Source organism: Nycticebus coucang, chromosome X (genome assembly GCF_027406575.1).
Source record: "Nycticebus coucang isolate mNycCou1 chromosome X, mNycCou1.pri, whole genome shotgun sequence".
NCBI lineage: Eukaryota > Metazoa > Chordata > Mammalia > Primates > Lorisidae > Nycticebus > Nycticebus coucang.
In genome coordinates, this window is record NC_069804.1 from 14,197,129 (window position 1) to 14,214,181 (window position 17,053).

The 17,053-nt window shown below is 36.3% G+C and overlaps 2 protein-coding genes across 7 annotated transcripts in view; one reads left to right on the forward strand and one right to left on the reverse strand.

The window, feature by feature from the left end:
• Nucleotides 1–1,028, forward strand: part of ZRSR2 (zinc finger CCCH-type, RNA binding motif and serine/arginine rich 2) — a 35,105-nt gene extending 34,077 nt beyond the window's left edge. For all 4 annotated transcript variants that reach the window (XM_053580382.1, XM_053580383.1, XM_053580384.1 and 1 more), the window contains one exon: nucleotides 475–1,028. In XM_053580382.1, coding sequence (XP_053436357.1) covers nucleotides 475–1,010 — 536 coding nt within the window. In that variant the 3' untranslated portion in view covers nucleotides 1,011–1,028. The remainder of the gene's footprint in view (nucleotides 1–474) is intronic.
• Nucleotides 1,029–4,758: 3,730 nt separating this feature from the next.
• Nucleotides 4,759–17,053, reverse strand: part of AP1S2 (adaptor related protein complex 1 subunit sigma 2) — a 30,216-nt gene continuing 17,921 nt past the window's right edge. The window contains exon 6 of one of the 3 annotated variants that reach the window (XM_053580395.1): nucleotides 4,759–6,080. In XM_053580395.1, the coding sequence (XP_053436370.1) occupies nucleotides 6,033–6,080 (48 nt within the window). In that variant the 3' untranslated portion in view covers nucleotides 4,759–6,032. Of the gene's footprint in view, nucleotides 6,081–9,341; nucleotides 10,840–17,053 lie in introns of those variants that run through there. The other 2 variants (XR_008377658.1, XM_053580394.1) reach the window with 2 other exon arrangements.

The window sequence follows — 17,053 nt, forward strand, 5'->3', positions numbered from 1 at the left end:
TATAAAGAAAATATCAGGTTTTTCCACCTATAATGGGCCATCTGTTTCGACCATTGGTTCTGTCCTGCTACCACCATGCCCTCAAATCACTTGAGCATAGGAACTCCAAGGGCTGGCTCTTCAGTGTTGATTAGAGGTGTAAATTAGCAATCAAAGGGATGGTAAAACTCTAGAAAGATAATGTGGTTACCGTGTTCAATTGCACTCTGCACCATAATCCAGTAGGGTCACAGGATATTCTGGTTAATTAAAACTTTTGAATTGTTGCCTTTCAGTGTGCAATTTGTTAGAGCACTTCTGAAATTCTGGGAACAAAATTATAACATCAATTTATCTAAGCCCCATATAAATAACACACAGTGGGAAATAGTTATAGCATATCTAAACGTCAGAAATGTACCTTCTAAAAAGGATAAAGTACCATCTTCTGAAATGCACAATAATAAATGCTGTTTCATCACTATGCCATTGCAGGTTTATTTGAAATACAACAGTGTCCAAGAGGAAAACACTGCAACTTTCTTCATGTGTTCAGAAATCCCAATAATGAGTTTTGGGAAGCTAACAGAGACATCTACCTGTCTCCAGATAGGACTGGCTCCTCATTTGGTAAGAACTTGGAGAGGAGAGAGAGGACGGGCCACCATGATGAATACTATGGCAGGCTAAGGAGGAGAAGAAGCCCCAGTCCAGACCGTTCCTATAAGAGAAATGGGGAATCTGAGAGGAAAAGGAGAAGGAGTCACAGGGGGAAGAAATCTCACAAACACACATCAAAGAGTCGTGAAAGGCACAGTTCCCGAAATAGAGGAAGAAAAAGGGACCGCAGCCGGGGCAGAGGCAGCAGGAGGAGCCGGAGCCGGACCCGGAGCCAGAGCCAGAGCCAGAGCTGCAGGAGCCACAGGAGCCGGAGCAGGAGCAGGAGCCAGAGCTCATCTAGGTCCAGGAGCCATGGCCCCAGGAGGTCAAGTAGTAGAGACAGAACTACTCAGAGTCCCAAATCCAAATAAACCTGTTTTGTTCTTAAATGATTGTATATCTCATTTATTATGGCTGTACATGCTTGGATAGTAGGCTATGAGTTCAAATGGGTTCTCAAGTCTGGCTCAACCCTATAGAGCCTGAAAACCTGTTTAAAAATATTTCTGGTCTCTGATAATCACAAAGTATGCTTGGAATAGAAAACCTAGAAAACAAAATATAAATAACGACCCTAAAAATACTTGTAATTGTAGCCCTGAGAGACAGCCTCTTCACATTGGAGCATTGCTTTTGTCTTTTTTTTGCCTTGTGGGTGTGTATACATTTTTTACACAGAGATCCTATATGGCTTGCAGTTGAGTATGCTATTTTTCACAGGAAACATTGTTGTATTTCCTCGAGCCCTGTTGTTTTTACTCACTGCATACTGTGGATCTCCCAATTTATTTAACCATATCCTTATTGGTGAGTTTTATTATTATTATTATTAAATCATAGCTGTGTACATTAATACAATCATGGGGTACAATGTGCTGGTTTTATATACCATTTGAAATATTTTCATCGAACTGGTTAACATAGCCTTCATGGCATTTTCTTAGTTATTGTCTTCAGACATTTATATTCTGCATTTAGTAAGTTTCTATGGTGAGTTTTAAATTTTGCACTATTAAAGAATCTTGCACTAGGGCGGTGCTGTGGCTCAGTGGGTAGGGCACCAGCCCCATATACTGAGGGTGGTGGGTTCAAACTCGGCCCTGGCCAAACTGCAACAAAAAAATAGTCAGGCATTGTGGTGGGCGCCTGTAGTCCCAGCTGCTCAGGAGGCTGAAGCAAGAGAATCGCATAAGCCCAGGAGTTGGAGGTTGCTGTGAGCTGTGTGACGCCACGGCACTCACTGAAGGCGATAAAGTGAGACTCTGTCTCTACAAAAAAAAAAAGAATCCTGCACTGAAAAACAATCCTGTCATGGATTTCCTTAAATATTTCCACACATTTCTGACTATTTCCTAAGGATAAATTACATCAAGGGAGATGAATACTATTTGCAAATTGCCCTCTGAAAGACTGGAAAATTTATTGTATCGCTAATATACTTTGCTTCTCCCACAATACTGTTATTTTAATCTTTGCCAATTTGGTAAATGTTGTGTTTGTGTATTTAATGGACATTGATTCTTGTTTGCCCTATTGTTTTTTTAAAGACACAGGATCTCACTATGTTACCTAGGCTAAAGCACAGTGGCTATTCACAGGTGCAATCATGTGCACTATAGCCTTGAACCCTTGGGCCCAAGTGATCTTTCTGGCTCACCCTCCCAAGTATTTGTGACTACAGGTGTGCACCACTGCACCTAGCTTGTATGCGCTTAATAATATATTGGATTTTTCTACATGCAATAGCTGAATAGCTTTTAATTAATTTTTTCCTTCTATTTTTGGTAGAGATGGGGTCTCACTCTTGGTCAGGCTGGTCTCCAACCCCTGAGCTCCGGCAATCCACCCGCCTCGGCCTCCCAGAGTGCTAGGATTACAGGCATGAGCTGCCACACCCGGCCATACTTTTTCACTTTAAAATTCATTTTCTGTTTTAAAGTACTAAAGGTTAGAATCAATTTTCCCCCTACCTTCTATCTGCAGTACCTCTAGCTGGGAGCGGCCATGATGTATCTTTTTAAAATAGTTTGGTAGAAAGTTTTTTATATGGGGTAAAAATTACTTTTGTCATTTCCAGGACAATTCGAGTCATTGCCACTGAATATGCCTGGTGGTAAAGCAATTCTAGTATAAAAATCCTAGAGTGGTCAGAGAATAAAACTGAATGTAGAAAAAGATTCAGGCAAAATATCATTCCTAGATTTCAGGTCACAAATAAGACGCTCTTCAGCTTTCTTATACATTTTATGTACTTTCTTTCCATGGACATACTTGAGATCTTGAATTTCAGAATATGTGATATTTGTCAATTTGAAATTTGGGAATGTAAGGATTTAATGATGTAAATACTTAAAAGTTAGCAAAAATGAAACAGAAAAAAATTTATTATTATTATTTTTTTTGAGACAGCTTCAAGCTGTCTTTCTGGGTAGAGTGCTGTGGCATCACAGCTCACAGCAACCTCCAACTCCTGGGCTCTAGCGATTCTCCTGCCTCTGCCTCCCAAGTAGCTAGGACTACAGGCTCCTGCCACAATGCCTGGCTATTTTTTGGTTGCAGCCATCGTTGTTGTTTGGCGGGCCTGGGCTGGATTCGAACTCACCAGCTCAGGTGTACATGGCTGGCGCCTTAGCTGCTTGAGCCACAGGCGCTGAGCCAGAAAAAACTTTCTTAAAGATTGGGATTTCTATGGACATCCGTTAAAGATGAGAATTCTTCAACCTGTAGTCAATAAAAGAAATGAAGTATGTGATTCATAATTTCACCTTAAAAAATCTGATTTGTTCTAGATTCTAAATTCCTGCTTTACCCTAAAAATGATTGATTGAAAATTTCTGGATCTACTGGATTCACTAATGCAGAATTGAGTATTTTATTATTAAGTAAACTATTTTTCAATACTTTTCTAAATACAGTCAAACATAGGCAATTAAATGTGGTATGCAGAGCTGAATAGTTTTAATCAATCTTGGATAACAAAGAAAACACCAATTGACCTCAATACAATTGAGATATCCCTGACTTTTCCCTCAAATGTTAATAGGCAGTGGTAGAGAGAGAGGGCAGGACATTTTTGAACCACTGACTGGTTCATTATCATGATCAATAACCATTCCGAACCTAAATTCATCCATGTTTTTTTTGTTTGTTTGTTGTTTTGAGACAGAGCCTCAAGTTTTTGCCCTGGCTTCACAGCTCACAGCAACCTCCAACTCCTGGGCTCAAGTGATTCTCTTGCCTCAGCCTCCCAAGTAGCTGGGACTACAGGCGCCCGCCACAACGCCCGGCTATTTTTTGTTGCAGCCATCATTGTTGTTTGGTGGGCCAGGGCTAGATTCAAACCCGTCAGCTCAGGTGTATGCGGTTGGCGCCTTAGCTGCTTGAGCCACAGACGCTGAGCCTATCCATGTGTTTTTATACATATTACCTGATCGTGATTTATGATTCAAAAATCCCAATTCTACATTGCAGTTAGAAACCCACTGGGCTGTTTTCAGTGAATAGCTACACATCCAAGGCTCTTTAAACCTATAAATTATGTCTTCTTTTTTTAGTAGACCAGCAACTTGATGGTAGTCCTTCCCACATTCTTAAATACCCAGTTTTGGAATGTAGCATTTCCCATCTGTAGTAATAGGCAGTCCCTTAACATGGTGACTAAAGTGTTCATTTGTTGTACACTGGGGCAGTACAGTCTGTAAATACTAGTCTTATTTCTGTTGCATGTACTAGCACCTTTAGTTCATGGGGGCCAGGGGGAGAGGAATCCAGCTAATTTGCAATAACTTGTGATTACTTAAGAGTAATCTGAGTAGTTCATTCAAAAGAGTAAAAAAGTCAATTGCATCAAGGTTTTAAAAGCGGCATTTATTGAGTGAAAATAAATGTGTAGATAAGCTCTCAGCAGCATGGAATCCAGGTTATCTTTTAATGAACTTGAAGTACACGAAGACTTCTTAGATTCTTCCACCATTTATCTTGTGTGTGCTTATAACAACCACCACATTCAAATGCAGGGGAATTTTCAACATTTTACTGAAAAAAATTTAAAACTCTTTCCTTCAGCAACTTTCTATAGTTTGACAAACTTTGAAAGAGAGATAAAAACACACTCCAGTGTTTGTACGTTGAACGTTTATTACAACTAATTGGTGATGTGATAAGACAGTGCTTATGTGGCCTGAATATTGGTCATAATCACAAAAAGCTTACTCCAGCCCAGCATGTACAAGTGAAAGTATAAACTATGAACACATGTTTAGATAGGTACCTTGTATAAGGACTTAGAAAAGGTGATGCTGAACAATTGTATAGCTTTAAAAAATATAGGGCCAACTAATGCCATTTTACCTCATTCAACTCTCACTTTTTTATATGAAAGGTGTTCTATATTTTTATAAGACTTCTGCTAACTAGGCAGTGCCATGGAAATAAAGGAAGCTGCTGTACTTTGCAGCACTTCTAAGTAGAGGGAAGCAATAGGGAAGCAAAATAAATTTGGCTTTAACAAGCACCCTAGGAGCATTCGTGCTTTAAACGACGACTTTACAGGCAATACTGTGAAGAGAACATGACATTTTCTGTAAGATGCTGTTATGAAGAATTCCTGGTAAATTAATATTCCCACTTTATTTGGGGGGCATCAAAAACAATCTGAGTAAATGATTATGACCACAAAAAGTTCATTTCAGGAGTCAAATGTCCCTTGGTCCTAAAAATTATGTGCTCATTATGAAACAATCTCTGTACCTCATCCCAGGTTCAGAATGCCCAAGAAAAAATTTTTAGTGTAAAACACATCATTCCAATTTAGTCATTTAAAATAATCTGTATTCCCTTTGTTTTAAGCTGTGTAGTTTCCAATAGGAGTCTTTGGTATAAATTTGGGTTTCTTTTTAAAGTTTCAATAGAGTTAAATTTCCATTCATTTGATAAGTGACATGTCAATTCCCTTTATTCTTATATATACTGAAAAGCTGCACTAGTCTTTGGTTTCATAAAACCAGGTTTCACCTTATAATAACAGTTTCCTTTGTCAATTGCAGTAATTAGTAAATGCATATTGCCCGATTGTTTGATTTTACATATATATAGATGTGTCATTTTCATATATGCACATAATTAGATTAAGAGAAACTGACCTATAAACTTTAGAATATCCAGAAAAGGTAGCTTTCTGCACCATTCTAATTAATTTTTAAGTCCCTTAATTTATCACTCGATTAACCAAAGTTCCCTTTAAAAAAAAATTGTGTAGGCCTGAATGAAGCGGCTTAGCAAAACAGTAATACTGACAAGACATCATCTTACACCATTAGCTAACATGGACATGAAGGCAGTGACCATCTACAGTGTGTGAAATGCCACAAGAAGTCATCAACAAGGAAGGAGAGTTATGTCAGTCCAATTTCTTCAAGAACACTACGTGGGGTTTCAGCTTCCTGTGGAGGGAAAATGTGAGACTCTGGTAAGCAGATCCAGGGAGTCTTGAGAACGTGAAAAATTGACATGGAAGGACATGCTCGTTGTAGAGAGTAAAAAAAGCAATTTAGTGCATAGGTACATTCTACTAGTGACAGCTAGTGGTTATTTAGGGTTTTGTGCCCAAAACATTGGAGACCACAGAAGAATGTTTTCAGCATTTATTAAACACATACTGATTACCTACCAATGTCCTGGATACCTTTGCTGTAACACAAAAAGCAGTCAAGCCCAATGCAATACCACTGGCAGTTTATGAAATCACTGCTACTTAATTACATACAGGAAAGACACGTTATCATAGTGGTAAAATTCAGAACCTCTTCCAGATAAAAAGCAGGACCCTCCCCCTCAGTACCCAAGTTCCCACAATTCTTCACTTAATGTTTTCCATGCTCTTTTTTTTTGTCACATGCATTTATAGAAACATCTTCTTGGAATTTTTACTTAACTGCCTACCCCTGGTAAGCCTTCAGAAACAACCACATTCCCAGACCTCCCCAAGGCAACCAGAGGCACCAGTAGAGGCCACATAGAGAGAGAGAATGCTCTGTGACAAAAGGCATTTTTGTCCTATCTAGCAACCAATAGTTGAAGTGTCAAAGGAGGGCAAAACAAAGAAAGCAGGCATATCTAGAAAAAAATTATTTTAAAATTTTCCAAAGTGGCTGATATTACACATCACAAAATAAAAAAGGTCAACTTTCAGTCTTTACTAGCAACAGTTTTGTAATTAAATGGAAACACTGTATTTTAATGTGGGAAAACAATGTAAATTTTTGGTATCCAGTAATTAACTTACTTTTGCATCCTAATTGTGGTACAGCACAAAACAAGAAGAAAAATCATATTAAACCATAAATCGTTAGAACATCAGACTTAATTGTATATAAAGCACTTCATGGTATAATCTTAAATAAATTACTTAAACTTTATGATGTTTCCTTATTTGGCAAACAAGTATACTTACCTTAATATGTTCAGATTCAGTGAGTTTAGATTCTGATTTATAGAAAGTGCTCAAAAAATATTAGTGGATACAGTTATACAAGTGAAATCTAAATGAAAGTATTTAGCATTTAGTATTAAATTGAAGTACTGTAAGCCAACTCTACAGTTCATATGATGACCTTTTAGTATGTTTGTGTGCTAATGAAAATAGGCAAAAATCAGCTTCAGTGCAAAAAAAATTTTTAAAAGACAGTCTAACCCATGAAGTATTCTTGTTCCCTCAAATTGGACCTCAGTCTAATTAGGTTACAGTTAGGTTAGGTTAATTAGTTTAGGTTAAACTATATATAGACAGAGGATAAAAGAGTAAGCTAAACACTGCCATAAAAATACAACTAGCCAAATACATAATGTAGGATATTCTACAACATAAAACCTGGTTTAAAAAAAAAATTGGCAAGGGGCAGTGCCTGTGGCTCAAAGGAGTAGGGCGCCAGACCCATATGCCTGAGGTGGAGGGTCAAACCCAGCCCTGGCCAAAAACTGCAAAAAAAGAAAGAAAAAAAAAATTGGCAAGGAGAAAAAAAAAGCAGATGACTTGTTAAAGATTGAGAAAAACTTAAGCGACACATCAAACAGATACAAGGTGAGCCTTGTTAGGAAACCTATTCTAATAAACCAAATATAAAAAGGCATTTTTTCAAATAATTAGGGGAAAGTGAGCAAGGCACAAGATATTAATAAGGAATTGATAATTGTTCATTGTGTTGGGCTTGGTACTTATGTATCAGGGATACATGCTTAAGTTTTTTTTTTTGAGACAGAGTCTCACTTTGTCGCCCTCGGTAGAGTGCCATTGCATCCTTCACAGCTCACAGCAACCTCAAACTTGGGAGCTCAAACAATTCTCTTGCCTCAGCCTCCCAAATAGCTGGGGCTACAGGCGCCTGCCACAGTGCCCAGCTATTTTTAGAGATGAGGTCTTGCTCTGGCTCAGGCTGGTCTCAAACCTGTGAGCTCAGGGCAATCCACCTGCCTCGGCCTCCCAGAGTGGTGGGATTACAGGCCTGAGCCACCACATCTGGCAATACTGAAGTATTAAAAACATATCAATTCTATTAAGTATAGAGTCTAAATGTCTTAACACAATAATTAAGTAAATGAGGTGAAGGCTATATTAACTAGTTTGATGTAAGCATTCCAAATTGTATTAAAAACAGCACATTGTACCCCATAAATGCATTAATGTATACGTGATCTATGTGTTTATGACTCAATAAAAAAAAATGACAGGCTATCTAGGGCTTTCTCGGAAATAATGAGCAAAACTAGGGGTGGGGTGGTTGGAAAAACAAGTAGATAAGTTGATGGTTGTTGAAGCTGAGTGATATGTACATGAGAGTTAAAGTCTAATGGAAATGATGCAACACTCCCAAGAATGATATAAGCCAATCTCTGTCATTTATAATGTTTAGCCTTAAACACTGAATACACTGACTGAGAGAATGACCTCTGAATCACATAAATATTAAATAAAATGATTTTACAATAATTATTTCCATTTAATGTCAAATAGTTTTTTAAAATTTCACATAACCTTCAATGTGTTTATTAAAGGACGCCTGTATCTTTACAGTTTACACTTTCAGTTTCTCCATGTAAAAATGTCCCACTACTCCCTGGGGCTGGTCAGATGTCCCGTATGTGCTCACTGCCTGCAATCTTATATGTATATCATTTTCTGAAGAGAATCAATGTTGCTTATTTAATATGCGTTATTTAAATATTGTCCTTTCTAAAGGGCCTAGTTTCAAAGAATCGTTCACACATTTTATTCCTTTGAGATTTGCACAAATAGTTTTTTTTTACAAATTTTGTTTATGATATCAAATGTAACTTTCTTGTGTTCACACTGAAATCACAGCTCAAAATTACCCAGAAAAACTATTATCTAAAATAGTCAAATTCATGGAAACAGAAAGTAGAATGGTGGCTACCCATGGCTGGGGGAAAGGAAGAAATGGAGAGTTGCCGATTAATGAATATAGTTTTGGTTTTACAAGATGAAAAAGTTCTGGAGATCTGTCACACAGCATTGCATATATACTTAACACTATCTGAACTGTACACTTAAAATTTGTTAAGATGGTGAACTCTGTGTTATGTGTTTTTTATAACAACTAAAAAAATTACCTGGAAAAATGAAAATATAAAATGTTATTTTATGAGGGATGGAGAAGAAAAAAGTCATTCACATGAGACGAAGGAAGTACATGCAATACTTTTATTTTAGACATGCGAGGAAAGCTGTTTCAGAATCTACTAATAATTTAAAGCAAGCAGCTGTATACAGATAACAAAAGAAGCAACATTTTGTTATAGCTCAGAACATAGCATCCAAAGCAAACAGGCATGAGACAATGCATAGTTATGTAGCATTAAAACCAGATGAATAACATATTGTGGAGCAGAGGGAGGGATGGAGGAAACAAATGAAAATGAAAGAACAACGTTTCCCAATGCTTCAAATGTATAATGGTAAATTCCTCATTTGATAGCACATCCAGGTGCTTCAAATGTAGTGCATTACAGCAAGAATGGTAAGAATGGAAATAACTTGTCTGTATACCTGCCCAATACTAAGTTTGGTCAAAACACATTTTCAAAAAAAAAAATAAAAAAAACAACAACACATTTTCATAGGTCTTCTTTCAGTGGCAAACCAGTTTGATCATATTCTGAAGCTATTGTTTAATAAGTTACTTAACTCAGGCTTTATGCTCTCTAGATATAAACAATGAATTATTTGGTACTTTTCCTTTTATATTTTATTAAAATATACAATAGTGATCAATAATAAAAGTTTTAATATTCAGAAATATAATGCCAAAGTTAACAAAGCATTAAGTATTTAAATGAAGATTTAATATATTAGAAAGGCATAACTAGTAAAACGCAAGTATTTAGGAATTGAAATTGAACATTAGAATTTTTTAATTATATACTTAAACTCAGCATTAATACTTTGGAAAAGTTACTATTAAGCAACAGATTTCGCAGAAGAGACTTTTCAGACATAGCTTTCTATAAATTCTTAAAAGGATTTTCAATATCATTGTATACCACAAATGTGATCCAATAATGTGGTACTACAGTTTCTTAAAAACTGAATGTTTTAACTTTAAATATTATATAATAATACAGATTCATTTTACTTTCTTATTTCCACATATACCACATTACTGCATATAGATTGTACGATAGTCACAAAAAATCATCTCCCCACCTCCCAAGATTTGAAGACCAAACCACACTATATATTATGGCACTGCTTATTTAGATCTAGCACTTCAACTATATTTTCTTTGGTAAACATTTTAATGATTGCCAGGTTTTCCTCTTATAAGATTAATAACAGATAGTTCATTAATGATAACATGCATGTGGTTAAAATGAAATATTACTCAAAACGCTCATAGGTCATATTGGTCTAGATGAGATAAAATCAGTTTTGGACAGGAAGGAGCTATAACAATATCACACACAGAATGAAAATAAAACAGAGAAGAATTAGGAATGAGAACAGAAAAAAATACAATCATAAAGGTACTGGCTCTGAAATGATCTATTATTATACAAGATAATCGGTCACCAAGCTGAGGATATTTTCTTTCCTATGTATGCAGCACTCTATTTCCTCTGTGAAATTCTGCATACTCGATGAGTAGTCATTTAGTACACAGGGACATTAAAATATTCATGACGTGGCTACAAAAGAAATACATATATTCTTACACACAGTATACAAACTGACACAGATACAATCAGATTTGCAGAATATTTAGTTCACAGTACCTAACGTTACCTAAAGCTTACATTTTTGTTTGCTTTTTGTTCTTTGGTTTATGACCGAATATTTAACTTCTAGACAATGACTAGGAGTTCAGATTCATCTTTTATAACTTTACTGCTTATGATGATAAACCAAATGATGACACATGTCCTCCACAAGTCCTACAAAATACTGAAGCACTATATTTACTACAAATATTCTGCAAGATTTTCAGTGTAAGTTATCTGGTCAATACCAAATCAATTGAAAATCCAATTAGAACACTCCCTTCCACCAGTATTTATACTCATCACGATTTTATAAATAGAGATCCTACAGAAAAAAAAAAAATCTTTCCTAAGAAAAAGTAGGAAAGTAGTCTCCCATCTGGTACTTTAAGTAGCAATGAAAGCTTTTAACTGTTCACTTAGAGCTACAAAAACAAAAATACACAGAGAATGTGACTTTGAGACTAAGGATATTACTTTTTTAAAGATCCTCAAGATAGATTTTAAAGAATTCTCCAAACAGATTTGTTAAATGTCTATGCTGACAAATGTATCAAACAAGATGTTCTCTCACGATCAAGGAAGAAAATGTGACCTGAGGTAAGGTTTTCACAGTGACCCTAGAGTGTCTACAGATGGTATTCTAGGGGCTCCAAGAATTTTCTGAAATTAGAAGCACAGTTATGTACAAACTTTCTCGGGGAGAGGGCCCATCACCCTTGAGACTTTCAAAGGGATTATATGGCCCACGAGAAGGCTTGTGACTCCAAAAGTTTACAACTGCTTATTTGAGCATTTTTAAAGCATCCTCATTTTAATATTTATTCAAGTTGGAACATTGAAATGTTGAGGTACAAAATTATGTAAACTGTTCAAAAAATGTAACAGATTCCCAACCACTAAATACAAAAGTATCTGAGGAGAAAAGTCAGTTTTTAATCTTCAAATAATGTCTAAACATTTTTAAGAGACCATTGCCCTTTTTCTTCCTTACTCAGAATAAATTATAATGGAATGAAGTAGCAAGTTAAAATACTATTAATAATAAACTCCCAAAAGCTTCATTTTCTTATAGCAATTCCCATTTTCATAGGAAAATTCTTCTGTATCAATAGCCTTAGCAATTCACAGTGCTTAATGAATATATTTTTTCAATGAACCTCTGAACCTAGTTCAATATTCTAGGTAAAAAATAAATTATAAGTAAAATTCCCTGTGAAAATATCAGTTTAATGAAGTTATTGGGACTATCCTTTGGTATTTAATATAATTATAGAATTTTGAAGTAATGCTAAAACATAAACAACAAACTTGACAAAATAACAATTACAAACTGAATTCACATATCCTACTACATTTTGATGCATGTCAGTAGTCCAGCACGTAGTCTAGTACGCTTTCTTACACCCAATGAAACTCTTGCTGTGATATATATTCTCTGTTTTCTGAAGAAAGAACAAGAAAAGCTTAAGTCTGTCAAATAACCTTTTATGCCTAAATAACACAGTTCTTTGGGCCCTTATACTTTCTAAACTTTTTGTTTTCTCTCTTAATTTTAGGTCACAACATGTAAAAAACAACTTATGCTTATTAGAAGAAAAGAGAGAGGTGGCTTGGGCAGCGCCTGTGGCTCAAGGAGTAGCGTGCCGGCCCCATATACCGGAGGTGGCAGGTTCAAACCTGGCCCTGGCCAAAAACTGCAACAACAACAAAAAAAAAAAAAAAGAGAGAGAGAGAGAGAGAGAGGTGGCTTGCCAAATAGAGTGAGTATGTAGCCATTCCTCCCTGGAGAAGACTTACTATCAACTAGAACAAATGATTCTATAGAACAATTCTCAAAGGTGACTGTCCCAGGCATTTCCAGCACTCATTACCTGACAGACCTTTTACTATCCTCAAGAGATGATGATAAGCCAAACTATTCTTTACAGGCAGTGATTAATATTACTGTACTTAAACAAGAAACTTAACATCCTTCAATTGTGAAGAATACTCTTCACAATACTCTTCACAAGGGTTTCCAAGGAACCCCTCTTCCTTGGAAAAACTTGAAGAAGAAACCCTAAAATGCACAAATATAAACATATTCTTTTACCATTTTTTTTTTTTTTGAGATGGAGTCTCACTTTATCGCCCTCAGTAGAGTGCTGTTGCATCACAGCTCACAGCAACCTCCAACTCCTGGGCTTAGGCGATTCTCTTGCCTTAGTAGAGAATAGCTGGGACTACAGGCATCTGCCACAATGCCCGGCTAATTTTTTTTTGTTGTTGTTGCAGTTTGGCCAGGGCCGGGTTTGTACCCGCCACCCTCAGTATATGGGGCCAGCACCCTACCCACTGAGCCACAGGTGCCGCCCTCTTTTGCCACTTTTAAGTTACTATAACATGTTTTAAATAATTTCCCAGTTAAGAGTGCTAGGGTCTGAGGAAGTTCTGCTATAAATAAAAGCCTTAAGGACCTATTAACATTTAAGGTTGATTTTTAGCTAAACGATAGCGATATATCCATAATTAACTAAGCTATTTTTCTCTCATATACAAAGAAAATATTATAGTGATTCAATACAAACTCCAGTATTCTGAACCCTCATAAAACCAGTACATTTTGTGAGTTACAGGAAAATTATATTAAGAATTAGGGAGAGTAAGAGTCTGTCACAGCCCACAAGGTCTAGGCCTCCTGTCTTGCTCTTCCCCCAGCGCCTGTTAAAAACAGTCATATATAAAACCCAGAAATCTATTAGTTTCTCAATACACTCAAATGTCTGTGATTTAAATTAAGTGGCAATAAAGGCCAGAATGAAAATAGTAAGGAAAAACATTTTTTAATTTAGTTGCATTACACAAATATAAGCCACATGTTGCTTTCAATACAGATTCTTTGGAGACCTATTCTTTGAATAAAGATTAAAACGTATTATTTTCAACCTGAAATGGGCCTCTAATCCCGGGCAATCCTTTTTGCTTCCCACTAAGACTACTGCCAACTCTCCACACTGTCCTCAGTTACACACCCCTCCACTCCTTTCCAGTCCCCAATAGTTCTTCTCTAGATGATGTCATTTCTCAAAGCCCCCAAAAATGACAATTCAATTTTGCTCATCTAACTCATGAAGAAAAGAAAAAAGATCTTCAGCTTTACCCCATTATTGGGTTATAACAAAGGAGAAAAAGACTCTTACCCAAGATTAGTGCTTTTTTTCCTTTCTTTTTTTTTTTTTTTCAGAAACAGGGTCTTGCTGTGTTGCCCAGCTGGAGTGCAGTGGCACAATCACAGCTTATTGCGGCCTTCAACCGCTGGCCTCAAGTAATCCTCCCACCTTAGTCTCCCCAAATCTTGGGATTACAGGCCTGAGCCACTGCGCCTGGCCAAGAACAATGCTTTTGATTCCATTCCCATTCTCCCTTCCAATATACTTTCCTCTTTATTCCATTCCTGCTTGTCATCACTGTCTACATTAATTAGCTCCTTCTCCTTAGAAAATATGCATCTTAACTTTCCTTTGCATTAAGAATAATTTTGTTCTCAGTTCCCTACAAAAAGGCCCAGATGCAGTGGGAAGTGTATGACGACAATTAACACACAGTAGAGAGAAGTCAAGTTACACCAGTTCTCAAAACCACCTACCTTCCTAAGAAAAACCCCATTACTGTAAATTTCCTAGATATTCACCGTACTGGACTTATGACTCACAAGAGTAAAGCCAGGTGGCGCCTGTGGCTCAAAGGAGTAGGGCACCAGCCCCATATACTGGAGGTGGTGGGTTCAAACCTGGCCCTGGCCAAAAAAAAAAAAAACTGCAAAAAAGAAAGAGTAAAGACAACTGGGAAATTACAACAAACACTGGTAAACTAACATTTATCTTTGGCCCTAAGTCTTATCAACACTCAACTCTGGAACCGTATTCCTTGTGTTAAAAACCAAGAAGGGTCTGAGAGTATCAATTCTCACTAAGATCTGTTTTGAGGAATGAATTTTTTAAAAAATGAAAGCACTTTATGGAACCTTTCAGATGACAGCTCAAGGTGTCAGCCTTATTTCACAAGCATTTGTGAAGTGCTAAGACAGTCAATTGATTTTTTTACATTAAGTTAGCAATAAATGGTAAGAGCTATATGGTTGGTCCAGATGGTTAGTGTCTGAAATGGCAAAGAGCAGACAAGTGCTTTATTTTCCATGCTGAAACTTCAGTCAATTCTACTCTAGTTTTACCATCTGGAATAAAAGTATATACTCTTTCTTTCACACAGCAGCATTTTTCCATTATTAAAAAATTCATAATACTAAATACAAGCTTGTTTTATACTTCCAAAAAGGAAGGGAACTTCAAACATTTTCAGAGGTAACACTTCAGTTAGTTAATATCCAGCTCCTAGATATTTTCTCATTTGATATAACTTGAATGTCTTTCTATATAATTACATAGAAATAGATCTCATTTCTTTTACAGCTAAGTAACAGTTTCACATATGGATGTATTATAATTTTCTTAACTTATTTTCCATTTGGGTAAGTTTCAATAGTTTATTATACTGAGTATGTGCCTTGGTACATTTGTATATTTCCATTGGGTTAAAAGGTGTACACATTTAAACATTAGTAGATACTGCCAAACTAATCCTCCGAGACAAAATAGAACTGGAAGTGCTCACAAGCAGCAACAAGGGTGTCTCTCATCTTTGCCACCCCCCCAAAAAAAATCTAGTTGATATTTTAATTTGTATTCCCTTAATAGAAGGACCATTTGTTTTTGTTTTTTTATCTGTGAATTACTTATTCATGTCTTCTGCCTTTTGCTATTTTACTGTTCATCTATTTCTGTTAGATTTGTCATAAATTTGTCTTAAAAATAATGTTGGGGTAAACTTACTGTATCTTATAAACTATGCTCTAAAACCTGTTAGTTGTCAAATACTAAGAACAAATTACTTCCTTTGTCAGTTAACTGTACTTTTAAAATAAAAAAGCAGAACAATTAACTTAGCAAATATAACTTTAAATGTAAAGAAACATTTTATGTGTATTCTAGGGTAGCTGCATTGTATTTGTCATGAAATACCTTACATTTAATCAGGGTTCTCTAAACATAAGTGATTTCTTGGAATCACAGACTTTCAAATTCTCAAACTCTAAATATCTTCACTAAGTGAAATCTTTAAGGCTAATAGAGTGCAAGAGAACAACAACAAAAATGTCTATTTGTGCGACAAAACTATATATATCTAAATTCTGTTCAATTAAACTAGTCCTCTTATAAGAAATTAACAAATCCCTAAAGTGGACAGGGAAATTGGCAGAAAATTCAAAGTGCTCTGCCTGCCTGCAGGGTATACTCAATTCGGTTTCCACATAAAAACTCCATTACCTTGATAGAAGTTAAAAGACTTGGCTTCTGTTGAGAAAATTAAATTACATAGTGACATCCCACAAGCTTTGCAGGAGGTTCTAAAGTCAACCAAAGAGTATCACCTCAGTCACTGGTTACCAAGTAAAGGTAGTTTTGGTGAATCATAGAGGGGATTTTTATAGCTATTTATGTGTTCTTAAGCACATTTCTCCTTCTTTCACAAATTTTAAGAGTTATTTCTACCGCTTCCTTTTGCATTTTTGATTAATTTTCAGCCAGTTGTTTATACTGCAGATTATATATAATATTAAAAAGATAGAGCAGTCTATAAATGTAAATGGGATCTCTATTCACGGTACTAAATTAAACCAGTGTTTCTCAATCTGGGCACAACTGACACTCGAGGCCAGGTAATTCCTTATTCTGGGGGAACTGTCCTCTGCACTGAAGGATATTCAGTAGCATCCTTGGTCTTTACCTATTAAGTGCCAGTGCCACTCCACTCCCCCCATCCCAATGAGAACCACAGAGTTAATCTAATTGGGTCTGGCTGGTGGGTGAGACTATATTCTGGTGTGCTTGCCTATTATTTGCCAATTTATCTGTAACGGTAAGTTTTATTTGGAAAAAAGGCAACAGAGGAAACAAAAGGAAATGTCAGTAGGGGAAGAAAAAGAACTCAAATCTGAAATTTTTCAGAAAATACTTTTTAATTTAAAAAAACAACACAGACACCATAGAATATGCTCTTGGCAGGTCCCTGTGCAGGTTCCAGCCCTAGGGCTCCTGAAATC